The sequence below is a fragment of the Phoca vitulina genome, unplaced genomic scaffold, assembly GCF_004348235.1.
Source record: "Phoca vitulina isolate PV1807 unplaced genomic scaffold, GSC_HSeal_1.0 scaffold58, whole genome shotgun sequence".
Classification (NCBI taxonomy): domain Eukaryota; kingdom Metazoa; phylum Chordata; class Mammalia; order Carnivora; family Phocidae; genus Phoca; species Phoca vitulina.
This window is the reverse complement of record NW_022589761.1, coordinates 4,963,447-4,990,848: the sequence shown is the minus strand read 5'-3', so window position 1 is coordinate 4,990,848 and position 27,402 is coordinate 4,963,447. Positions and strand designations below refer to the sequence as shown.

The 27,402-nt window shown below is 41.6% G+C and overlaps 1 protein-coding gene across 5 annotated transcripts in view; it reads right to left on the bottom strand.

Moving 5' to 3' along the window:
• Positions 1 to 27,402, bottom strand: part of KIAA0355 (KIAA0355 ortholog) — a 79,675-nt gene that overhangs the window by 47,477 nt on the left and 4,796 nt on the right. For 2 of the 5 annotated variants that reach the window (XM_032390440.1, XM_032390445.1), the window contains exon 2: positions 2,743 to 4,052. In XM_032390440.1, the coding sequence (XP_032246331.1) occupies positions 2,743 to 3,237 (495 nt within the window). In that variant the 5' untranslated portion in view covers positions 3,238 to 4,052. Of the gene's footprint in view, positions 1 to 2,742; positions 4,053 to 13,285; positions 13,341 to 24,658; positions 24,747 to 25,327; positions 25,365 to 27,402 lie in introns of those variants that run through there. The other 3 variants (XM_032390441.1, XM_032390444.1, XM_032390443.1) reach the window with 3 other exon arrangements.

Below are 27,402 nucleotides of genomic sequence, written 5' to 3'. Positions count from 1 at the left end.
AAAGTGCTGATGTCACAAAAGGAAAGAGCTGTAACAGGCTGGGTCTAATACAGTATAACCCCTTCTGAGAGGGCAGAGTCCCTAACTGCTCTCTTGCCACATCTCTGCAAAGTAGCGAGCAGGCACACTGGTGGCTAAACAACACGGTCCTTTCTGTAGGACAAACAAAAGCTAAAGCTGTCCATTTGTGCATGCGCATGCATGTATCCAGACAGCAGTCTGGGAAGGCACACGCCAGCCAGCTAACGGCAGCCACTTCTGAGAAACGGAATGGGATGGGAGAGTAAGTCGGCACTTCTACGTTTCACCCTTTGAATCTCTTTTGAGAAGTCCATTTAAAAAAAAAGCTTTATGGGGTGCCTGGGTGGCTCAGATGGTTGGGCGTCTGCCTTCGGCTCAGGTCATGATCTCAGGGTCCTGGGATCGAGCCCCACATCGGGCTCCCTGCTTGGCGGGGAGCCTGCTTCTCCCTCTCCCTCTACTGTTCTCCCTGCTTGTGCTCTCTCGCTCTCTCTGTCAAATAAATAAATAAAATCTTTAAAAAAAATAAAAATAAAAAAAATAAAATAAAAAAAAATAAAAAAAAAGCTTTATGTATGCTTTACACGTGTTAACTCAAAAAATACTTTAAACTATCACAACCCATTTTAAAAACACTTCAAAACGGTAATTTCCCTGAATATAAAATGTGATCATAGAAATACTCAGAAATTTGGGGCGCCTGGGTGGCTCAGTCGTTAGGCGTCTGCCTTCGGCTCAGGTCATGATCCCGGGGTCCTGGGATCAAGCCCCACATCGGGCTCCCCACTCCGCGGGAAGCCTGCTTCTCCCTCTCCCACTCCCCGTGCTTGTGTTCCCTCTCTCGCTATGTCTCTCTCTGTCAAATAAATAAATAAAATTAAAAAAAAAAAAAAAAAAAAGAAATACTCAGAAATTTAAAATATACTTGGGATAGATTCAAAACAGAATGATCCATGGAGGCTATTATACATTTATACCAGCAGGTTCAGCAAACGACAGCCCGTGGGCCAAATCCAGTTCAACAGACAGGTCCACAAAGTAAGACTGGTTTTTACATTTTTAAAGGGTTATTAAAAAAAAAAAAAAGATGTGACAGAGACCACATGTGGTCCATAATTCCTAGAATTTACTATTTGCTCTATACAGAAAAAGTCTGATGATCCCCAATTTACACCAATAATACTGTGTCTTTTCAAGTACAGTTCTTTTCTTTTTCTTCTTCTTTTTTTTTTGTAGGCTCCATGCGCAAAGTGGGGCTTGAACTCTTGACCTTGGGATGGAGAACTGCATGCTCTGCTGACTGAGCCAACCAGATGCCTCTCAAATATAGTTCTAAATTCTCTTGGAAATGCCTTCAAAATAACTTTTTTTTTTTTTAAGATTTTATTTATTTTTTTGACAGAGAGACACAGCGAGAGAGGGAACACAAGAAGGGGGGGTGGGAGAGGAGAAGCAGGCCTCCCGCCAAGCAGGGAGCCCGATGCGGGGCTCGATCCCAGGACCCTGGGACCATGACCTGAGCCAAAGGCAGACGCTTAATGACTGAGCCACCCAGGTGCCCCTCAAAATCACTTTTAAACACGATAGAAATTAGTCATATTACTTAACAGCCTCCGTTTTTTCCCCCTAAACCCACAGCAGTATAAATTAGCTTGTTTAGCTACCCCAGCCATCAGAGTTGGCTCAGAAGATGTGATTTCCTAAAATCAAATTCACCCCCAGGATGGGAAAGGGACATTCTCTCTCCTAGCATTCAAGAACCTAACCTCTGATGTGCTGCTAAAATGTACAAGGACTCAAGACATCAAACTCAGAAGAACTCTCTGAGCAGATAACAATAATTTTTAAAATTTAGCAGTTACACTAGTGACACTAATCTGGCAGCAGATCAGCTGAATAAATGATTTCCTAAATGAAGGAAGGAAAAAGGTCATCTTTATTCTGAATGAAAACTGTATTCTAATCTTACATTCTAATCTAGAGCCCTGAAAGAGGGAGGATATTTCACTTTGATTATCAAAGACCCTAAGAAATGTACTGAGTAAGAATCAAACACAACAAAATGGGAACAACTATGAATGTAGAACTGGAAAAATAATTTATCCTGTAAACATGGGTGAACTTTCTACATTAAACCAATGGTTCTATAGAATGACAACTCACAAATACAGTTCATAATCATATTTAGAAATCTCAGTCCCCATTAGGTACTTTTAGCAGGATGTTATTTGGAAATTAAGTTTCACCTTCAAAATGCAAAGAACATAAAATACCGGCTGATTTGCTGGTTTGTTTCACAGTCTTTGAACTACTTAATTTGAAACGAAAGCAATTCAGAACCTGGAGTGCACCAATTTTATTTTTTTATTTTTTATTTTTAAAGATTTTATTTATTTACTTGACAGAGAGATAGAGAGAGAGCACAAGTAGGCAGAGTGGCAGGCAGAGGAAGAGGGAGAAGCAGGCTCTCCACTGAGCAGGGAGCCAGACGTGGGGCTCGATCCCAGGACCCCAGGATCATGACCCGAGCCGAAGGCAGCCGCTTAACCGACTGAGCCACCCAGGCGCCCCAACATGCACCAATTTTTTACAAGGACAGAGTATCAACAGAAAGAAGATGGAGATCACGATTATAGTAATTTGGGAAACCACGAAGACGACACTCTCACTTACCTCTGGGACATGTTTTCCTACCCAAGTATGACACAGAAGGCACCCTACCTCAATGTCCTGGAGGCTGAACTCCTTCTGGTCTGTAAAGTTTGCGGCCCCGGCGCTGAGTTCCATCAGCATCTTGGCAATCTCGGGCTTTATGGCTGAAGTCAGCCGACTGGCTGCTTCCATGACGTGCTCCTGCACATCTTTAAGCTGCATGGCTGCCTTGGAGTAGTGAGAGTTCCTGAACACAGTGCTGAAGAGATCTGTGAGGAAGGTGCTGGCCCGGCAGAAGACGTTGAGGGCGTCCAGGTACTTGGAGATGCCCTGCTGGATGTCGGCGATAGGCGTGGAGTGGGGCATGGCATGGTGGCAGCCGCCTGCAGCGGTCAGACTGCCCAGGGGGGCCGCGGGGGCCGCCGATGCCAGGGGAGCACTCAGCGCTCGGCCCAGCTCAGGCATCGGGTACTGCTGGTGCTGCTGCACCTTCTGCTTGGACCCGCCAAGCAGGAAGCGCCGCTTGTAGTCCATTTTACTGTCCTGGGCACTGCAGCAATACATGCGGGAGGGGGAGCTGTCCCAGTGGGCGGGGCACGGTTCGGATTCCTCTTCTTCCCCCGGTTCAGATTCCTCTTCTTCCCCCTGAAACTGTAGCTAGGTATAAAAATAGTGGAGTTCTGCAAATCTAAGTTTTGAAAAAGGCATTTCCATGAGGCAGGTGACCGTGTGATCCAACGTCGATGGGAGAACGATGGGTTTATGTAAGTAATATTTTCAGGGTAGGCGGGACCTCTGACAAAAAAATAAAAGTGTGTCCAAAATGCTGTATAAGAACTGTTAGCATTCCGCTCTCTTAATAAAAAGATATGCTTGCGGAGAAAAATGTTTACCTATCATTGCAAGAATATTTCGATACTTGTATTTACAATGGCAGAAAAATAACTTAACTTTAAAAAATGTAATATAATGTAATATAATGTATCTTCAATATACCAGAAAAATTAGAACCCAAAAACCCACAAGCTGATCAACAGCGATTCAAAAAGCAGTACAGTTACTTCACACTAAGTCCTTAGGAAGGAAGATCAAACTGCTGTGGAGGTTTGACAGAGCCCGCCTGCCAAATCCATTCACCTGCAAATCTTATTCTCAATGCGAAAAATTTCCAAGTTTCCTTTAATGTTTTCTGAAAACAAGTGTTTTTCTTAAAAATGGCATTTGTTATTATAAGTCTTCTCCTCCTTTCCTTCTGTTTGCTGAGGTAGCAGTTTCCTTGTAACAGTAACGAGAGGTGCTTCCAAGACTGGGTTGGCCCTCAATTGTAAAGTCTGAAGCAAGAATGCACAGATGTATTTGTAAGGCCTCTAAGTCATTTCCTGTGAGGGGGGAAAATAAGATAAAGTTAGGAAAGTTACAGGATGATGAGTAATTCCGAAACATTAACTCCTGAAATGCTGCAATCCACAAGGCGGGCTTGAAGTAAGAAATCATATATAACCTTACCAAAGCAGGTGCGACAGTGAGAGTTCAACTATGACATGACTACTAGAAAATTCCTTAAGTCGTATAAAACTAGTGCAACCAAAAAAGTTTGATTCCACACCAACCACTCCAAAGCTGAGGCTAATGGGGCCTGAACTCGTGTTTGTGTTCGGCATACCCTTGACTCCTCCTAAAAGAGCTCATAAATCGGCAAGAGGATCAGGAGAGTACCCAGATCGTGGGGAGGGCTGTCAGCAACCACAGCACTCCCAACACTTTAAGGGGGACTAGAACAGAGAGGGAGAAATCGGGAAGGCTGTGATAAAAGAAATGTTACTTTGAGGGAGGCCTCAACCGTAGGATAGGTTTTGACCAGTGCTAAAGGGATGGGTGGGGCTCACCAGGTCAAAGGACCACCACAGACAGCAAGGCCCTGAAGCAGCATGGCATGGGGTCCGCTCAGGATTCCCAGCTCGGCCAAAGTGCAGTGCACGGACAGAGCCTGGAGTGGTGAGTGGCTGACAGGAGGTCTGCAGACAGGATTCTCCTCACCCTCTCCCAGGTTCCCTCTGGATGTTCAAAGAGAAGCCTGGCAGGGTGTGCCCGTTCTTACACCCGGGGGTAGCTCCTGTAGAACCCCTGGCTCTGGATAGGTTCAAAGAGCAACGTCTGGACATGTGCGGTAATAGTTTGATACCTCCAACAGTGGAGTGGTGGGATTCTTCTCACAGAGCTACTATTGGGGTTCCCATTTGCCTGAACTCTCCGTTCTCTCAAACATAACACGAGTTCAAGTCTATTTTACTGAGTGTTATATTTAGTCTACACTGAACTTCAAACCATGTGATATCTCGATATAGTTTGGACTACTTATTGATAACTAGGTTTTCTTTCTTTCCGTCTTCCTTTTTGGTTGATTAAAAAAAAATACAAGTCACACTTTGTCCCTCATCATGGCCAACTACCATGCCTCCACCATCGATCGCACAAGGAACCCAGGAAGGTAGGGGGGTTAAAAGAGCAAGAGATGAGAGATACAAACACGTACCCTGAAAGTGTAGCAACCCTAACCCAGCTAGCATGTAAATGCAACTAAACTGGCCATCTGCAGCTCCGATTCAAGAGGATCTTGACTCAAAAAAATTTCAAAAACTTTTCAAGAAACAACATATCAAATGACTACTTGTAAGAAATCTGTTCCCAAAAGGTCTTTTTTCAAATTTATGACAATAAAGAAATCTTATCTATCCCTACCCAAATGCTCTATTGTAATCAGTGTAGCTTTACAAATTCTGATGTACAACAGATGGCCTCAACAGGAATGTTGTTCATACAGAAACTGTGAAGTATGTGAAAGAAAACCATTGCCTTGAGCCGGCTAGAGTGAGCATCTTGAGCAGTCCTGAGGAGCACTTTCTTCCTTCTGTGTTGCACACCGCTGCCTCTGGCCCTGAGAGTCCACTCCCACTGCTCTGTTAGTTGGTCCTAGAAGGCCAAGTAAGACTCATCTACTTACCTAATTTTAAAGAAAGCACCATAACATTATACTTTTTCTCACTTTACATGTTTCCAAAATTTATCTGAATGAAACTTATAATGCTTAAAAATATACGTCACCAAATTCACCTACAAATTCAAAATCAAAATCTGAACCACCTTTTTTTAATAGAAATGGGCAAGCTGATCCTAAAATTCATATGGGAATGCAAGGGACCCATGATGGCCAAAACATATATTGGAAAAAAAAAATATGTTGGAGGATTCACACTTCCTGATTTGAAAACCTACTACAAAGCTATAATAATCAGCAGAGTACTGACATCAGGAAAGATAAATAAATCAATGGAATAGAAATGAGAGTCCAGGATAAACCATACAATTATGGTCAACTGATTTTAGACAAAGATGCCAAAGCCACTCAGTGGGTAAAGAATAGTTTTTCAATAAATGGTGCTGGAAGAACTAGATATCCACATGCAAAAGAAAGAAGGTGGACCCCCACCTATACCATATGCAAAAATTAACTCAAAATGAATCAGACCTAAAAGGAAGAACTCAAACTATAAGACCCAGAAGAAAACACAGGTGGAAATCTTTGTGATCTTGGATTAGGCAATGGTTTCTTAGATATGGCATCTAAAGTACAAACAACAAAAAAAATAGGTGGGACGCCTGTGTGGCTCAGTTGGTTAAGCGTCTGCCTTCGGCTCAGGTCAAGATCCCAGGGTCCTTGGATTGAGTCCCACATCAGGAGCCCGCTTCTCCCTCTACCTGCCATTCCCCCTGTTTGTGGTCTCTCTCTCTCTCTGACAAATAAATAAAATCTTTAAAAAAAAAAAATAGGTAAGTTGAACTTCATCATAATTAAAAATATTTTGGGATTTCTGGGTGGCTCAGTTGCTTGGGTGTCTGACTTCAGCTCAGGTCATGATCTCATGGTCCTGGGATGGAGCCCTGTGGCGGGCTCCATACTCAGCAGGAGTCTGCTTGTCCCTCTGCCCCTCCCTCCACTCATGCTTTTTCTCTCTCTCAAATAAATACAATCTTTAAAAAAAAATTAAAAATGGGGACGCCTGGGTGGCTCAGTCATTGTCTGCCTTCAGCTCAGGTCATGATCCCAGTGTCCTGGGATCGAGCCCCACATCTGGCTCCTTGCTCCGTGGGAAGCCTGCTTCTCCCTCTCCCACTCCCCCTGCTTGTGTTCCCTCTCTCGCTGTGTCTCTCTCTGTCAAATAAATAAATAAAATCTTAAAAAAAAAAAATTAAAAATGTAAAAAAAAGGTAAAAATGTTTGTGCATCAAAGGTCACTATCAAGGTGAAAGGACAACCCACAGTATGGACAAAAATATTTGAAAACCTGGGGTACCCGAGTGGCTCTGTCAGTTAAGCATGGGACTCTTGGTTTTGGCTCAGGTCATGATCTCAGAGCCCTGGGATTGAGCCCTGCGCTGGGCTTTGCACTCAGCAGGGAGCCTGCTTGAGAGTCTCTCTCTCTCTCTCTCTCTCTCTCTCTCTGCCCCTCCCCCTGCCAGTGCATGTACGCATACTCTCTCTCAATATATTCGAAAATCATACAACTGTTCAAGTTCTAGTATCCAGAATATACAAATTCAATTCAACAAAATAACCTTTAAATTAAGGGGCACCTGGGTGGCTCAGTCGGTTAAATGTCTGACTCTTGGTTTTGTCTCAGGTCATGATCTCAGTGTCCTGAGATTGAGCCCTGTGTCAGACTCCATGCTCAGCAGGGAGTCTGCTTGAGATTCTCTTCCTTTCCCTCTCTCTGCCCCTCCCCTGCTTGCACACTCTCTCTCCCTCTAAAATAAATAAATAAATCTTAAAAGCAAATGAAAAGATGTGCAACATGGTTGGTCATCAAGAAAATACAAAGCAAAACCATTCACACATGCTAGGATGGCTGCAATAAAAAACAACAACAACAACAATAACAAATAAATGTGGGCAACAATGTGGAGAAACTGGAATTCTCACACATTGCTGGAATGTAAAATGATGCAGCCACTGTGAAAATCAATTTGGCAGTTCCTCAAAACGTTCAAGAGAGTTGCCATATGACCCCAAAATTCCACTCCTAGGTATGTACCCAAGAAACCTGAAAACCTAAGTTCATATAAAAACTTGCACATGACAACTAAATAAAATCATAAATGAAAAACTTGCACATGAATGTCCATAGTATTATTCATAATAGCCAAAAAATGGAAACAACCCAAATGTGTATCAACTGATAAATGGATAAACAAAATGTGGTATAGCCATACAGCATTATTCAGCCATAAAAAGGAATGAAGTACTGATTAATACTACACTGTGGATGAACCTTGAAAATATATGGTAAGTGAAAGAAGCCAGACACAGAAGGCCATATAATGTGAGATTCCACTGACATCAAACCTTCAGATAAAGCAATTCCACAGAGTCAGGTAAAAGTAGATTAATGACTGCCAGGAGTTGAGGAGAGGAAGGGAATGGGGAATGACTGCTAATTAACACAGAGTTTCTTCTTGGGGTGATAAGGATGTTCTGGAACTAGATGGTGGTGATGGTCATACAATTTTGTTAATACATTAAGACCCACTGAATTTCACACTTTAAAATGGTAAATTTTTTAAAAAGATTTTATCAATTTGAAAGAGCAAGCAAGCGCACAAGTTGGGGGGGGGCAGAGGGAGAGGGAGAAGCAGACCCCCTGCTGAGGAGGGAGCCTAGGACCCTGGGATCATGACCCGAGCCAAAGACAGATGCTTAACTGACTGAGCCACCCAGGAGCCCCAAAATGGTAAATTTTATGGCATGTGAATTATGTATCAATAAAAAAAGAGAGAAATAGGAAAACACATATACTACTGGCCTCCAGAAATGTTTACTTAGAATAGATGAACAAAGGTCTGATATGCTACTTCTGAAAAATGACCCACGGTTACTGGGCAGATCTGCAGCATTGTGGGTAGCTCTTGACTAACCAGGGCGGTGATTACCTGCATGTTTACTTGGAGGTAAAAAAAAAAAATCAAATATTGTTAGTATACTTTGTGTACTTTCCTACATTATTCTTCAGTAAAAAAAAAATAAAGGAAAAAACAAAGAGTTAACTAGCACAGAAAGGAGGGAAGCTTGGGTAGGGAAACTGTCACTCTAAGCGGAACGGCACTGAGGGTGGGGGAAAGGGGGGACCTGAGAGGGAGCAAGACAGAGATTACTGAATGGCCAGTGTCACTCAAATCTCCTTCCTTCTTTACAATAAAGCAGTGGGGCCAAGAATATGTGCACTGCACTACTCAGAAATGTATGTGCTTACATGACTAACTTGGGGTGTAAAGAAAAGTCCTAGATTAAAGGCTTTGGCAAACTCTAAGATTCAGACCTAATCTAAACTGCAATTTCACTATTAGGAAGAGAGCAACAGATTCATGAAAATAAAAACCGGAAAAGGAAGGGGAGGGGAATGATGTCATCAAAAATGGCAGAGTAAAGACCTCAAAAAATTCTCTTCTCCATAAAAACAGTAAGAAAACTGGCAAAAATGGTCAGAATCAACTTTTTCCAAACTCTGGAAATTAGGAGACTTACAACAATTTGGGGGAATATTTATTCTAGAAAAACAGCTGAATTTCAGTAAGAATAGTGAGCTTTGCAAGCATTTTAACTTGACCTAGTTCCCTTCCCTGTTCTCTAACTCTGCAGTAGCCTTGAAAACTAACAGCAGCATTTGCAGTGAAAACCAGAAGGCAGGCGGCCGCCAGAGGGAGAACTGGGCTAGAGCTCCTTCACCGCCAGAGGGAGAACTGGGCTAGAGCTCCTTCAAAGTTTCATTTCCAGGAAATTATCATTATTTGACCTGTCTGGTGGTTCCCTGGAAGATCCCACTTCTCTATTTGAACGGACATGGAGCTCACTTGGAAAGGGGAGAAAATCTGCTTTCCAGAGTTCCCCCATTATATCATTTAAAATTTTCAATTTTCAAGTAAAGTTTACAAGACATGCAAAGAAACAAGAAAGTATGGCCCATACACAGGAAAACAAACAACAGAAACAATTCCTGAGGAAACTGGATTTACTAGACAAAGACTTAAAATCAGCTACTTAAAAATATGTTGAAAGAACATGTAACATATGTAGCAGATGTAAAGAACTAAAGGAAAGTATGACAGTGCTGTCTCAGCTGATACAGAATACTAATAAAAGATAAAAGGTGTATTTAAAAAATAGATCCAAAAAGAAATTCTGGAGTTGAAAAATATAACTGATATTCTTGTGTTGCCTCTCTCGCTGTGTCTCTTTGTCAAATAAATAAATAAAATCTTTAAAAAAAAATGCACTAAGTGGTTCAACTGCAGATTTGAGCAGGAGTCAGCAAACCTGAACATAAATCAAGATTATTCAGTTTAAGGAGCACAAAGAAGGAATGAAGAAAAAAGAAATCAGCCTCAGAGACCTGTGGGGCACCATCAGGCATATAATGTGATTCCCATAAAGAGAGGAGAGAAAGGCACAATCACTGAACTCTACCTCTGAAACTAATAATACATTATATGTTAATTTGTTCAATTTAAATAAAATAAAAATTTTTAAAAAGGTACAGAAAGAATATTTGAAGAAATAAGGGCTAAAAACTTCTCAAATTTGATGAAAAATATGAATCTACACATCCATGAAGCTCAACAAACTCCAAGTAGGATAAACACAAATTATAATCACGTTGCCTAAAGTCAAAGAGAATCTTGAAAGCAGCAAGAAAGCAACTCATCACATACAGCTGACCTCATTATTTACAGTAGTTATATTATATAAGGTCACCACGTAAACTGTTATTCGCAAATACTGAATCAGTTCCCTTAGAAGACATACAGAGTTAAATTCCTATGAGCCTCTGGTCATAACATTTTCATCAAGCAATCAATACATAACCTTGTTTTATGCGTGTTCTTTTCAAAGATATTTAATATATATTGTTAATTCATTAACACTGAACTCACAGCCAACAGCACTATACCCCATACCTGAATGAAGCTTATCTAACACACACATTTTCTCCATATGGCACATTACCGCTTTCTTGACCTTAGGAACACTTAACAGCCCTTCAGCACTATGCTGAGGGGCCATTTTATTATTTTTTAAATATTTTATTTATTTATTTGACAGAGAGAGACACAGTGAGAGAGGGAACACAAGCAGGGGGAGAGGGAGAGGGAGAAGCAGGCTTCCCACGGAGCAGGGAGCCCAATGTGGGGCTCGATCCCAGGACCCTGAGATCATGACCTGAGCCGAAGGCAGACGCTTAACGACTGAGCCACCCAGGCACCCATGAGGGGCCATTTTAAACAGTGAAACTGCCAACATAAAGCATAAAATGTAAAAAAAACAAAAACAAAAACAACCCATGGCAGTAGATAGACTATGGAAAGGATACTTGTTTATAATCTGAGTTGAAATAAGAAGGCAGAATATCACCTTGTTTGACCTCAGCCAAGGGTGTGCACATTGGGCAATTTAAAATTTTCTGCCGCTCTGCACATGTTCACCAACGATCATGAGAGGTTCACAAGTACTGATTTTGTGTTACAAATAAATTTTAGCCAGTAAGCTAATCCACAAATACAGAATCTGAGAATAATGAGGATAGACTATATAAATACACGGCTTGAAATACTTGTATCCCCAACATAATGGGGTATGCCTCTTCTTAAAAAATCCTAAAAATACAGGCGTGCCTGGGTGGCTCGGTTGGTTGGGCATCGACTCTTGATTTCGCCTCAGGTCATGATCTCAGATCGTGGGATGGAGCCCCACGTCAGGCTCCCTGCTCAGCACGTCTGCTTGTCCCTATTCCTCCCTCTCTACTCCTTCCTGCTCCTTCTAAAATAAATAAATGGATAAAATCTTTTTTTTTTTTTAAAGATTTTATTTATTTATTTGACAGAGAGAGACACAGCAAGAGAGGGAACACAAGCAGGGGGAGTGGGGGAGGGAGAAGCAGGCTTCCCGCTGAGCAGGGAGCCCAATGCAGGGCTCAATCCCAGGACCCTGGGATCATGATCTGAGCCAAAGGCAAACACTTAACGACTGAACCACCCAGGCGCCCCATAAATGGATAAAATCTTTAAAAAAAATCTAATATACAAAAACATCAACCTTTGAAACAAATAATCAGAGAGTTACTGAACATCTTAAAAAAGATACACAGAGGCTGCTCTTTAAGTAGTGAACCCTGAGTATATTTAATGTAATATATCAACAGTTCCATCATGTGTAACTTGTCAAGATTTCATTTTGATTTTTAAAGGCTCAAGCCTATATATTTAAGGTACAATCCATGTGATAATTTAGAAGTGTGTAGTTTACAAAGACAAACTTATGCTTTAAGAGAACAATTACATCTGGTGAATCATTTACTCCTTTTTCCCCTTTGGGAATGTATTATTTTAATTTTTACTTATTTTTAAATTCAAGTATAATTAACATACAGTATTATAGTAGTTTCAGATATAAGGAACATATTATTTATTTATTTTTTAAAGATTTTATTTATTTGACAGAGAGATAGAGCACAAGTAGGCAGAGCAGCAGGCAGAGGGAGAAGCAGGCTTCCCACGGAGAGCAGGGAGCCCGATGCGGGGCTCGATCCCAGGACCCCAGGATCATGACCTGAGCTGAAGGCAGACGCTTAACGACTGAGACACCCAGGCGCCCCATCATGGAATTGAAATACCATTCAAGTTCTATCATTTTCAAATGGGATTTTGCCAAGAAATAATAAGCAGAAAAGGTGGTGACATCCATTTAAGGAGTTGTCTTCATGGCAGTGATCATTTCCCCTGACAAATACTGTTGGAAGGTGGGTGATGGGTACACGAGACCCATCATATAATTTGCTCTACTGTTGTGTATGACTGAACATTTCCATAACAAAAAGTTTAAAATGCATACAAACATGCACAGAAGCACCCCTTTTGTTAATTTTTTTTTACACGGAATTCTTCTCAATGCTTAATATTTTCCTAATGCTTTCCCCCCATATTTACCAGCCTGAAGGACTAAAATATGTTCAATCCATTTAAGGACATTTCTGTATTTTTTAAAAAAGAATTTTCACTGGGAAAATATTCATCATGTATAAACCCATCATTCATATGTATTGTGGAATCAATATACATTGTGAAGACCCCAGAAGTTAGCTATAGCCAAGACTTATAAGAGTTAAGTATTTATTCATAAGTTTTAATGATGCCTGAAGAGTCACAAACACATAGCTAAAAAGGACATTTTAGGAGATAAGTCACATTTTTTCAACACCACAGCAGTTTGCTAAAATTCTCAATAGATTAAAACTGAACTCAGACCTGATTATGTCATTTAAAACATTCCTTTCTGCAACCAAAGTCATCAGCAATCTCAATTTCACACAATAACAAAGAACATGCTTGAAACTAGACAAAGATTAAGTATAAAAGGGTTTTCTTATACCCATAACTGACAAGATATAAAAAGTGGTTTGGTCAGCCTGAGAAAATCTGAAGAGCTTCCCTTTATAGAGAGTACTGTGGATAAGAGAGTGACCTTGGGGTCCGACTAACTGGGTGGGATCCTGGCTCTGCCACTTACCAGCTATGTGACCTTGGGCAAGTTCTTTAACCTCTCTGTGCCTCAGTTTCATCGTCTGTAAAATAGGGATAATAACAGTAACTACTGTTATTGAGTTCAATGAGTTTATACATATAAAGCACGTAGAATAATATCTGGCATACACTGAGCACTGAGTGTTAGATGATCTTGTTATTATCATTCCCATACAATAAGTGAAAGTAAGCAAGCCTTGCTAGCTCTGCTTGTCTGGAAAAAAGTATAGACAAAGGTCCTGTAAAGTCACCTGATCCCTGAACTAAGTAGAAATCTATGTATCCTCGGGTAGGAGGCATCACATGCTTCAATGATGTGATAGCTATGACTTGTGAACACAGAGAACAATTTTAAATCCATTTCAGTCATTAAGCCAACAGAGAAAATGGGAATGAGAAGCAGTCCTGTTGTCCGCAATAGGGATGGCACAAAGTAGCTTCATTTCAGGATGACAGGCTAAAGAAACAGGCACATGTACTTACCTTCCCACTGGCCCCAAATCCTAAAGACATAACGGTAAAGACATTCACAAAGGAATCAAAACATAACAGTGATGAGAAGGGCTGAGGGATATAGTCTCTTTAAACGCTCCTTACTTTCTAGAAGATGAAGAGAAAGCAGAGGGAACTGTATGATACAACGACCACAGCAGAGTTGGACACTTCCCAGAACATGCAGGGCCAAAGGCAGGCAGAGAGGCAGAGCCCTTTTTCCTGGGGAAGCTGGAGAGACGCCCAGCTCTAAGTAGGCAGGTATAGAAATCAGGAGCGGGAAATAGGTTCATCAACCTGATTTCCTCCACACTTCTCACTCCTGGTCACTCACTCAACCAACTCTTACCAAGGCAAAAAGACTGCTAGAAAAACAAGAACATTTTCTCAATTACCTGTATCATCAACCCACTTTTTTATTAATAAGGATCACCAGACAGTAGGAAAAAAACCCCCAAAACCAAAGGACAATAAAGGACACCTAAGATGAAAAGCAGATCAGACTCCAGAAGAAACATATATTTTAGGTCCCTGAAAAGAAATTCCAACTGGTATCCTCAGAGAGATATAAGATAATGCAACCTTAAAACAAAAGCAAGCAAACCATAAACAAGAAAGAATTCTTGGAAATAAGAATTATGATTGCTAAGGTAAAAAAGAAGGGAAAAAATAAAATGAGAGTGGAGTAGGGTGCACACATTTGCTTATATATTTTAAAATAAGCAATGGAAGGATAAATCAAAAACCAATAAAAATTTTACCTATGTGGTATAGAGAAGAACAAAGGCAATGAAAGGAAGCCAAAATTCTCTCAATCTACCTTGCTTTATAGTTTTATCTTTAGAATCAAGTAAATATTTTATACAATTAAAAAATAAAAGTCAAAAAGAAAACAATCCCTAAAAATAAAAAAACAGACAAATGAACCTGAACTATTTATCAAATTGGTGGCATAACCACACAGAGAAGGATTACCTGAAGTTTAAACAGTGTTTTTTACTATACCTCTCCGGTGTTACTGTCAACAAAGGAGAACAGACATAAATATAAAATCAAAGAAATAAAAATCCTTTAACCCTTCATTTGAATTTGAAATATCAGTCTGAAATCATGATTTACCTTTTAATTTCTCTGAACATATTTACTTTACTGAAAAGACCTAGAAGGATTCAAATTCCAGTTGTAATGAATGCCCCTAATTCTTTTTCCCACCAAAAAATCAGAGCTCCTAATAAAAATGGCTGATTTTAGATCTGGGGTAAGAAACAAAAAAAGGTAAGCCAGGAATTCTTATCAGGTCAGAAAGCAAAGAACCCCTCTAATCTGGCTTGTGTCAAAAGGACTCAGAGTGAACCTGAAGAGTAAGCTGTACTAATGACCAATAATGGGACAATTTAAGCATACAAACAAAACAAAACAAAGCAAAAAACCTCCCCTGGAGCAAAAATCATTAAATACATAAAAATTAATGAGTTTGGGGGCGGCTGGGTGGCTCAGTTGGTTAAGCGTCCGACTCTTGGTTTCCGCTCAGAGCCTGATCTCACGGATCTCATGGGTCGTGGGATCAAGCCTTGTATCGCGCTCCGTGCTGTAGGAGTCTGCTTGGATATTTTCTCCCTCTACCCCTTCCCCCACTGATGTTCTCTCTCAAATAAATAAAATCTTTAAAAAAATTGAGTTTGGACTTGGCAATAATTTCCTGGATAAAACACCAAAGCACAGGGACGCCTTGGTGGCTCAGTCTGTTAAGCGTCTACCTTCGGCTCAGGTCATGATCCCGGGGTCCTGGGATAGAGCCCTGCATTGGGCTCACTGCTCAGCGGGGAACCTACTTTTCCCTCTGCCTGCCGCTCCCCCTGCTTCTGTGCTCTCTCTCTCTCTGACAAATAAATAAAATCTTAAAAAAAAAAAAAACAACAACCCACCAAAGCACAGGCAACAAAAGAAAAAACAGACAAACTGGACTTCATCAAAATGAAAACTTTTGTGCATCAAAGGACACTATCAATAGAATGAAAAGGCAACACACAGAATGGGAGAAGATACATGTAAATCGTACCTCTGAAAAGGGATTCATATCCAGAATATATAAAGAACTACATACAGCTCAAGAACAAAAAACCAAACAATCCAATTTTAAAATGGGCAAAGGACTTGAATAGACATTTGTCCAAAGAAATAGACAAATGGCCAAGAAACACATGAAAAGATGCTCCACGTCACTAATCATCAGGGTGAAGCATGATGATTTGATCAAAATCACAATGAGATACCACTACAAATCCATTAGGATGGATATTATAAAAAGAAAAAAAAACACACACAGAAAATAAGCCTTTGGCAAGAATGTGGAAAAACTGGAACCCTGAGCATCACTGGTGAGAATATAAAATGGTACTGCCACTGTGGAAAACAGTAGGACAGTGCTTCAAAAATTTAAATATATAATTACCATACGATCTAACAATTTCACTTCTCAGTATATACACAAAAGAAGTGAAAGCAAAAATTTGAACAGATATCTGTATACCAATGTTCTCTGCAGCATTATTCATAACAGCCAGAAGGTGGAAATAAGACAAATGTCCATCGATGGATGAATGGATAAACAAAATGTGGTACAACCATAAAATAGTATATTCTTATTTTTTTTTTAAAGATTTTATTTATTTATTTGACAGAGAGAGACACAGTGAGAGAGGGAACACAAGCAGGGGCAGTGAGAGAGGGAGAAGCAGGCTTCCCGCGGAGCAGGGAGCCCGATGCGGGGCTCGATCCCAGGACCCTGGGATCACGACCTGAGCCGAAGGCAGACGCTTAACGACTGAGCCACCCAGGCGCCCCAAATAGTATATTCTTAAGCCTAAAAAGGAAAAACATTCTGATACATGGTTCAACATGGTGGCAGTATCAATGGACTTAAGAAGGCACAGATCATGGTCTCTACTTCCAAAGTCATAGCTAGGTAACAGGATCTCAAGCACCCTGTTTCTCAAGCTCAGGTGTAGAGTGAAGAGTATAGGTGGGTGGAGAGTGCTGGCTATTTCTCTGGGGGAGCCTGTCCTTTATCTTCTACATCTGTTTATAGCATCTTTCACTACGTGTGTGCACACGTGCGTGCGCGCACACACACACCCCTCATTTCTCTAGTCAAATACGTTAATCTGTTCTTTCAGTTTTGGGTTTTGCAACTTAATTCACCTTGCCAAAATTAATGATCAAATGTAGATGAACCTTTCAAAAATGATATATAAATGGTCAAGAAGCACACGAAAAGATGCTCAACATCACTAGCTATCAGGGAAATGCAAGTTAAAACCACGAAGATACCACTAATCACTGGGATGGCTTTAATAAAAACAGACAATACCAAATGCTGGGGAGGATGTGGAGAAACTGCCTGTGAGGATGCAAAAAAGGTACAGAGACTCTGGAAAACAGTCTGGCAGAACTTCAAAAGGTTAAACATAAAAGTACCATATAACCAAGCAAGAGTATACCCCCAAGAGAAATGAAAAACATGTCTACACAAAAACCTGTGTATGAAGTTTACTATTCATAATTGTAAAAAAAAAGTGGAAACAACCCCAAAGTCTATCAACTGATGAATGAATAAACTAGATATAGGAGAGCCATGCAATGGAATATTATTCAGGCATAAAAAGGAGAGAAGCACTGATCCATGCTACAACATGTATGAGCCTTGAAAACACTGCGCTGAGTGAAAGAAGCCAGACACAAAAGGCCACATACTACACATGATTCCATTAATATGAAACGTCCAGGACAGGCAAATCCATTGAAATAGAAAGTAGATGAATGGTTGCCTAGGGCTGGGGTGGATGAGAAGAATGGGGAATGACTGCTAATGGATACAGGGTTTCTTTCTGGAGTGATTAAAAATGTTCTAAAATTGATTGTGGTGGTAGCTGTAGAATTCTGAATATACTAAAAAGCACTGAATCATATACTTTAGATGGATGAATTGTATGGTATGTGAGTTATGTTTCAGTAAAGCTGTTAAAAAAAAATAAAGATGAACCACTCCATAAAGAGTTCCCTCTTCAGAGCAAAAAACACAGAAATTTTTTCTCCCCTCCAGTCTGTAACAATGTAAATCTAAATCTACCCTTGATAATATGGAGACACCACAGGAAATTCTTCAGGGAGATTAGTGAAGTTATTGTCTGTCAAGTTCAAAGCCCAACCATTTCCATGTTTTTTGTCGGTTCAGAATGACACGAGCCATATTTAGAAATGCACTCCAGAAAAATGCTTTGAAGAATTTTATTCTCAACATTCATGAATTTAAAATATCTATCCAGGCAAAAGAAAATGCCTGAAAGATTTAGTTTTGTTCTCTCAGTCCTAGGACTCTACTTTTTTGGCTCCCTTTGTAATATGTTATCACACTAAAAAGAGTGAGGCAATTCTGTATGGGAAGATGCCTGTCCTCCTTGCTCTCCTCCCGCCCCTCTGGCCATTCTTAGTTGCCTCTGGGAACCACTCCTGCTCTAACCTGAAGCACGTGGTTCCCCAGAGCTCTATGCTGTGCCTTGTCTGTTTCTATGATCAACATGGTTTCCCTAGGAGGATCCCCCAATCCATCTCTCTAGTCCAGATCTTTCTCCTGTGCTCCACATCCCAAATATTCAACTGCCTACTGGACAGGTCCCCAAGTCAAGTGCCCATCACCAACCCTCCCCAGGCTCTCGTTCCTTTCCTGCCTTGATCTACCATCTGCCTGTAAGCCAGAAACCTGGCAGTCATCCTCTACTCCTCACTCTCCTTTACAGCCACTTAATCATTTAGTCATACACCTCCTGCCTCCTTAATATGTCTCAAGTCTTTTCCCTTTTCTCTACCTTCACTGCCAATCCAAAGTTCACACCTTCTTTTCCTCTTGCTGGAATTACAAGAGGAGCCTCCTGAGTGATCTTCCAAACTCCAGGTCTGCTCCCTTCTGGTTGCTGTGTGATTGTTCTAGAGCCAATGTAATCACCAATGTAATCACCTATTCTCCTGCTTCACATCTGTTACGGCTCTCCACTACCCTTCCCAACTGTCTTCCCCCACCCCTCTGCCCACCACTGCCCACTTCTTGCTGCTGCCGTCTTCCCACTCACCGTCTACATGCTCAGTTCCCTCCACCTGGCAAGCTCTCCTAGTTTATTCTCACTCCTCCTGGATGTCTAACCTAGAAATCACCTCCTCTGGGACGCGACCTCGGCAAAAAGTGGACTAGGAGCCCCTCTGTGTGCTACTGGAACACCCTGTTTTTAGGCCCCATCTTGGCCGAATTGTGGCCGTACTGTAACATACGGCATCATGCCACCAGTTTCCGTGTTTCCCCGCCACCTCCAGCCCTCGGGATCACCGAGCTCATTCAGGATAGTCAAGAGTGCTAAGCACACTGTAAACATTCAACAGGTATTTGTTGAATGATTAGCTCATCCTCAGTATTTATTTAATGGTGTTTTTTTAAAAAAAAGATTTTTATTTATTTATTTGACAGAGAGAGAGACAGCGAAAGAGGGAACACAAGTTGGGGGAGTGGGAGAAGGAGAAGCAGGGACCTGGGATCATGACCTGAGCCGAAGGCAGATGCTTAACAAATGAGCCACCCAGGTGCCCATAATGGTGTCTTTTTTTTCCATACAGTGTTTCATACAGTCAGTGTTGCCATCCACAGAAGCAGTAGTTAAGTGCTAGAAATAAGCCTCTGCTTAAATCAATAAATCAATAAAGCGACTGACAACGTGCCATGTTCACACAAGTACTCCTCAACAAAACAGACCATTCATTAAGGGCCGACAACCTGTCAAGCATTAAACTGAGCTTCAGATACCTAAACTCATTTAATCCTTGCTAGAACCCTAAAATAAAAACAGCTGACATTAACTGAATGGGTACTTGGGGCCAGGCTCTGTGCTATGCACTTCACCTGTATTATCTAATTTAATTCTCACAATGACCCTGTGAGGTAGGTAAAGCATCTAGAGAGGTTAAGTGAGTTTTTCAAGGTCTTGCCATGTGGTTGAGGTGGTTGTCACCAACAGAACTGGGTTTGGGGCTTGGTAATCTGAGGCTGAGCTCTCCACTGCACTAATCTACCTCTGTCAAATATCTAGACCTTGGCATTCTGTTTATCACTCTTAGAGGAGATGGCTGAAAACTGTAGTCTTCTTGGAATTGACAGGAAGTTGAGTTGGAGTAATGAAAAGTAAAGTGACCTCTGTTTGGGAGATCATACCCATACCTATTGCTGATGACACCCAAATTCAACTCTTTGGTCAAGACCTCTCCCTGCCAGGACTAGACTCATGAGACATCTCCTCAGGTCCTTCAAACTTTACCTAGTCACCCTTCCATTCCCTGAGCCTCCTGCTGTATGTACTGTTTTGGCTAAAGTCACTACCAACCCTGAACCCAAACCTAAGATGTTGTCCCAGATGGTCCCTTGTCCTGTTCCCTCGGCTTTCTATCCCTTACAGTCAATCCTGCCAATTCTGTTCACCTGGTCTACAGCAACTGCTCCATGAATGTGAGCTACTGTTACTGTTACATTCTAGATACCTTTCATTTTCTCCTTTATACCCACAGTGTTCAGCTTCCCAGGAACTAGCCTTCTGGAGCAAGCAAGATCAAGACTGAGAGAGAATGCTTTCCATGAGGATCAGAAGCCAGGCTGTCAGATGCTCAGGCCCCAGCTCTTTCAATGGAGGCACACAGAAGGGAAGATATACTTCAAAGCTGACTGATAGACAATAGCAAAATCAAAGAGGCAAACCAAAAATGTATGAGAATGTTAGATATTGGAATAGAAACTAACAAATGGCTCTAATCCCAAGGAACCAAACATTCTTTTTTATTTCTTTTTACAAAATTAAAAGTTAGCCTTCAATCCTTTAACACAGTGGTTCTCAACAAGTAGAGGAGAGGATGCTTCACACACATACACACACCCAGCTCAGGGGACATTTGGCAATGTCTGGAAACACTTTTTGGTTGTCACAACTGGGGAAGCAGGGGAGTGCTAGTGTGTAGAGGCCAGAAATGCTGCTAACTACGCTACGAGGCACAGGACAGCTCCCTGGTTCATCCAAAGCCAAAGAATTACCCAACCCAAGATGTCAATAGTGCCGCTACTGAGAAACTCTGCTAAACAAGTGCTTTGAGCACCTTCTGTATTCAAGTTACCTAATGTATAAAAAGTTACTTCTTTCTGAGAAGATGATACAAACTTCTCCCTAAGCGAAGCTCCCACAGGTCCACAATACGATAAGAGTTGTCATGGGAAAAAAGAGGGTAAATGCTAAATAGTGATTTAGAAGACAAATGCCATGAGTTCAGAGGAAGGAGAGCACCACGAAGGCTGAGAGAGACCCTCTTCAAAGATCTCAGAGAGCAGACAGGGCCCCTACAGTCAGGGCTCCCACCCTGGGAGGACCAGAGTCCACCTTCCCAGCTTTGCTTTTAGAACAGGTCCCTTCAAGCCACCCTTTGCTTCTGCCAAACTGTTAACCCACGACAGCAGCTGGGCCACACGGCTACGATGTCCCACTCCTACTGTTATAATGGAGAAAACCTCTCACCTACTACTTCACCAAAGCGCCGCCCTCCAACTGAGCAGCACCCCACCCCACCAAGGGTGAGGAGGACATGTCATCATCTCAACCCAATCACAAAATCATGTTCCTATGATTCCTACAGGAAGGAGGTAGTGAAAAGACCAAGGAGGAAAATGTTTTAAATGGCTCAGGCCCTTGTCCTCTGCCACCTAAAATCAGTGCTTAGGAGCAGTCAGCCAGGAGCTGCCTCATTTCCTGTAGTTGCTCGGTAAAAATAGGAAGTGGGGGAGGAAGTTCACAAAGCAGAAACAAAAGTAATCACTGCCTCGCTTCCTGAACACAAATCACCGAGCAGGGAGGGTATCATTAAAACATCAAAATGGAAAGGCAGGCATGGAGAGCCAAAGCCAGAGCAAAGGAAGTGACACTTCTGGGTCCACCAAGCCTGGATTATTTCTGCGCCCGGAGACTGCTCCCAAAGAAAAATTATGTGCAAAACTGAACGCTAGCCTATTATACAAAAACAGTTCCCAAGGAATTAATACTAAGTATGTTAATTTAAAGAATCGTCCAGGGCGCCTGGGTGGCTCAGTCGGTTAAGCGACTGCCTTCAGCTCAGGTCATGATCTTGGAGTCCTGGGATCGAGTCCCGCATCGGGCTCCCTGCTCGGCGGGAAGTCTGCTTCTCCCTCTGACCCTCCCCCCTCTTGTGTTTTCTCTCTCTCTCTCTCAAATAAATAAAAAATAAGAAAAAAAAGAAAATTTAAAGAATTGTCCAAAAACCCTGGAGACACTAAAGTTCTATCAGAGTAAAAAATGTCAATGAAGAAGTTTTAAGGAGGCCAAGATTATTTTTTTTCTGTTCAAGAAATGACTACTAAAACTGCTGTTAATACAAAACAAAAACTAAAAACTTACTGAATAACTGCTCAGTTGACGAAATCTGAAGCCCATTTATCCTAAACTGAGCTCTGAAAACTCAAGTACATAGGAAAATGAACAAACCCTACTAAATAAAAATTTTGATCAACGTTCAAATCTACCATAGTTAAAAGGAAGATGTTTCTATACGCATCCTCCAGTAACACGGTCAACCCTACGAGTGGTGCCTGAATGCTCTGAATGCTTGGGGCACTCAGGATGCAGAGGGAGGGTATCTGTGCCTGCCCTCAAGGAGCTTCTGGTCTAATGGGGGAACAAACTGCCCCCACATGGTGACATCTGACTGCCTCTTGTCCTGACACTTGCTCTGTAACATTTATCACCACAAAATAGGACATTCCTCTATAATAACAAAGCAAGCTATCATTAGTGGATCTGAAAAGCTTTTTTATTCAGTAATCTACAAACAAGTAATAATTTAATCTAAGCAGAAGAAAAAATGTTCTAACCATAAAGTCAACAGAGTTGAAATGTAGTTTCAAAATAGCACAGGTTTAAAAAAAAAAAAAAAAAAAGGCCAAATGTGTTAAACAGTCATACAGATGAAGGGCAATTTTGTTTAAATTGAGGATATTTTGGGGTTAGGGAGAGAAAGAGGAAGATCAAAGGCTATTTTTTAAACAGTCAACACATAAATAAGTAGAAAAGTAAATGAAATGGATGGTAATCACCATATATTCAGTTTCATACCAAGAAAAATGGTGAACATTTATTGGGGAAAAAAAAAAATCTATTGCCAGTCCTGTGAAGGGCTGATCTAGCTATCTGTCAAATTTTCTGGTGATAAATCAACCTGCTGTATTCTAAGACTTGTTTTTAGTTTTCTTATAAAATCAAAAGAGTAACTCAAAACCTGTTGCCTTTAAAACAAGTATTAGAACTTTTGAAAGAATTTTATTAGAGAAACACTCTGAGCCAAAACACTTTATTAAACAGAAATCTTCAAAAGAAGTTAAAGCAGGAGACGGGAGGCAGTCAGCAAAGGTTTATCTACAAATGACTACCACACATCACCAAAGGATAAATGAATTTGGCTCTGAAACTTCTGAAAAAGTTTGCTCAGGTAAAACTAGGTTTTTGATAAACTAAAATGGCGTTGGACCATTAGAAGTTTTCACATCCAATACAGCCAAGCACGATGAAAATAGTCACAGCAAAAAATTGTGACACTGATGGAAATTTGGGTATAAATTAAGGAGAATGACTTAAAGTAAATCTTTTTTTTTTTAACTGAAGTACAGTCGACTAAGGAAAATCATTTTTTAGAAGTCACAAGCATTGATGTGATTTTTTCAAACCCAAATTGTTAAAACATTCCAAAAAATCTACATCTATTAAAAACCACTAGTTTATTTTTGTTAGTATGTTACAGCATGAAAAGGCCTTGATCCACTCAGCTCTGTTTGAGTCTAGTTTTAGCCTTCATTACCCAAAAAGTTTCCAAACATAAAAGCAAGTTGACCTAATGAAAACTAACGTATCCATTAGAAAGTTATTTAAGAAAACTTAATTGTGCTACTTATTCTTAACTTTACACTATGGAACCTGTCTAAAATTAACCTCAAATGGGGAAAAACAAGTACTTATCAAGAAGCTTACATACAGGGGCGCCTGAGTGGCTGAGTCGTTAAGCGTCTGCCTTCGGCTCAGGTCATGATCCCAGGGTCCTGGGATCGAGCCCCGCATCGGGCTCCCTGCTCGGCGGGAAGCCTGCTTCTCCCTCTCCCACTCCCCCTGCTTGTGTTCCCTCTCTCACTGTCTCTCTGTGTCAAATAAATAAAATCTTAAAAAAAAAAAAAAAAGAAGCTTACATACAAACGGTTAAATCAAACTGTAATGTATAAATTATTTCTCTTACTATGGAGAGGAATGATATAAACTTCAGATATAAGCACTTCAGATTTGGGACCATTTCTGAGAATTTAAGGCACCCTTGAAAAATTTGATCAATGGATAATTACAGCAGCTCCTGCCTCCAGGCTGGGAACACTGACTCCAGTTCTGCACACCCAGCAAGCCTTCCCATCTCTCAGAAAGAACAGCAAGTCAGAGTCAAGGCGAGGGAGCCCGTTCTTCCCCACAAACATAGCAGCAGGTCAGGTATTGAGCAGTGAGGACATTCAAGAAGCCTCCTCCCCATCCCTCCCGTTATTCCCCAGGCAGAGAAGACAGCCCTACAGTGCAGGCCTGCAGTGGCTTACCACCATATTGACTTCCAGGACCTCATTTACTGAGGTCCTACTATGTGCCCGACACTGCTCCAGGCACTGGGGGTACAGGGCTGAATGAAACAGACACAATTCCTGCTCTCCGGGAGCTTACAACCTCATGGGAGAAAAACCTCATGCTTTTACCTTGTAGGTAAGATGCTACACAGTACATGGGACGCCTGGATGGCTCAGTCAGTTAAGCGTCTACCTTCGGCTCAGGTCATGATCTCAGGGTCCTGGGATTGAGCCCCGCATCGGGCTCCCTGCTCCGTGGGGAGTCTGCTTCTCCCTCTCCTTCTGCCTGCCGCTCCCCCTGCTTGTGCTCTCTCTCTGGCAAATAAATAAATAAATAAATAAATAAATAAATAAATAAATAAAAATCTTAAAAAAAAAAGATGCTACACAGTAACAAAGAGATTTCCTGGAAACAGGCAGTGACAAAGTGCAGCAGTTATGGGTATGGGAGTCAGACTGACCTAGATATGAATCCCAGTTCTCAGTAATTATCAGTTAAATGAATGGCACTTATTAACTCTATGCCTCTGTTTCTTTGAACTCTGTGCCTCAGTTTCTTCAGTACAGTGGTGGGGCTTAACCCCATAAACCACAACACTTGGCACACCTTGAGTCTCACTCAGAAACTGGAGCTCTCTGCTCTGAAAGAAGCTGGACACTAGTCAGAGAAAAGTATTTTATCTTCTAATGAAATACTTCACGCTAGCCTACTATTAGTGAAAAAAAACCCAAACAAACCCAAACTCTTCCTCCTCGAAATACCACACAGCTACGAAATTTTTCAAAAATATTACTTACCTTCCTGCTGCTCTGGCCCCAACTCTCAAGGTCCTGGCAACAAACTAAAAGGAGGGCTGCCCTGTGTCCTCCAGAGGGGAAGGAGGTCATGGCTCCTCCCATTTCCCTGCCCACCCTCCCTCCTCTTTCAGCCCCAAGCTGAAGGAAGACGGGCAAGGACAAGCCTCAGGAAGGGATAACCTTGCACTGTAAAGTACAAAGCTACTGTGGCCGCATTCTCTGCTACCTTGAGACCCACGGGTAGGATAGGTCTTTGGGAGCTGGGGAGAGGGACCGACTGCTCTTGCCTCCCCTGCCTAGGTTATCACAGCCTGCAGCACTCAGGTCTGGTAGCTGAGTCTGGGAGCTGAGCCAGCTTCCCTCTGCCTCTGTTCTCAGGCATACACCTGGGGGTGGGGTGGGGGAGGACTCAGGTATTCCCAGGTTCCCCGTCGTAAATACCATCTCACTGGCACCTAATCCCAAAATTATTTCTAATAAGAAAATTAGATTTTTTTCCCCCAGGTAATCTCTAGCTCTAATTCTGCACTCAAAAACTATCCCACTAAGATTCTTTGCAACTCCCAATTTGAAAAAGCACAGATTGGACAGCGACCCAGACACAAGGATCACAGTCAAAAAAAAAAAAAAAAAAAGTGATACCATCTAGGAATGAATCCTAGAAACAGACTCAGTAAATGTAGAGGCCTATATCAGAGACACTCACTGGCAGCACTGTCTGCAAGCTTCCACCTGGAAGTAACCCACGTGGGCTGCATTAAGGGATTCATTAAGTAAATTACACAGGAACACCTCATGGCCATTTCAAAGAGCAAGGTCCAGCTACCCCGTCTCATCAAGCTTAAGATGTCATTTATAAATCATATCATTATTTTATATAGGCTAAAAAACTCTGCCGTATAACGATGACCTGTCATCACACGCTATATCCCAATTTCGGGCTCCCCTCAGGCTCTTTCCTGTCTCATTTCTCCATCTATCTGGGGCACACATCACCCCTGGAACAAGTCCCTGGGTGCCCTTTTCTCCCTTTCACTTTTTCTAGAAGTTACCCATATTTAAGAGTCACTGTTTGGATGACACCATCCTGGGCCCCTTCAGTCCCCACGAAGCCTGTCCGAGCTCCACTGCCGTTGCTTGTCGCTAGCTCTGTATGCCTTCCCCTCCCAGAGGAACTGTAAGTGCACGGAGGCAGGCTGGCCCCCTCTTGGTGCGCACCGCGGTGCCCAGCACTGGGCCATAATGACCCTGCCGCCAACAAAAAAAACATACCAGTCGGGAACTCTGGATGTGTCTAAGGACTTCACAAATATTAAGTCACTAACGCCTGACTATTAACTCCAGGAGAGAGCTCGTGTTACCTCCCCCATTTTCAGACAGGGTAAAATGAGGTAAAGAGAGGTTGGGTGACTTAGAGATGAATGACTAGTAAGTGGCAGAGACAGAAACCGAACCCAAGCAGTCTGGATAGAGTCCTTATTCTTAGAGTCTGTGCTACATTCCCTCTCTAAATGGCTGCTTACGTACATAGCAAACACTTAAAAATTTGTTTTTATTATCTTCAAATTGAACCTATAATACACATATATAGTGAAAAGAAAACCATCCTGTACAAAGGGGTACGCAAGACAAAGCTAGTTCAGTCTAACAGCCTAGATTTCTGGGGCCTCATCCCAAAGGCAACCACTGTTTCTTTTCTATCATTCCAGAATTTTTTTTCTACACTTAGAAACCTATTTCATGTTTATCTGTCTCTCTCTCCTTTGTTTTTTACACAAATGGGCCATATACGCATTGTTCTGCATCTTACCTGTTTCACTGACTGACATTTCTCTGAGCTCGATGCATATCTGCACCTATACTGTGTTTATTCAATTCTAAGATACACATATTTTCACATTTTAACCCAAGATGGTTCCATAAAGCCAGAGGATCTTGGTGGGCTTGGACTTCACCAGGTAATAGGAGTCACAAAAGCTTTTAAATGTAGATAAGAAGGACGCCTGGGTGGCTCAGTCAAGTTAAGCGTCTGCCTTCGGCTCAGGTCATGATCCCAGGGTCCTGGTATCAAGTCC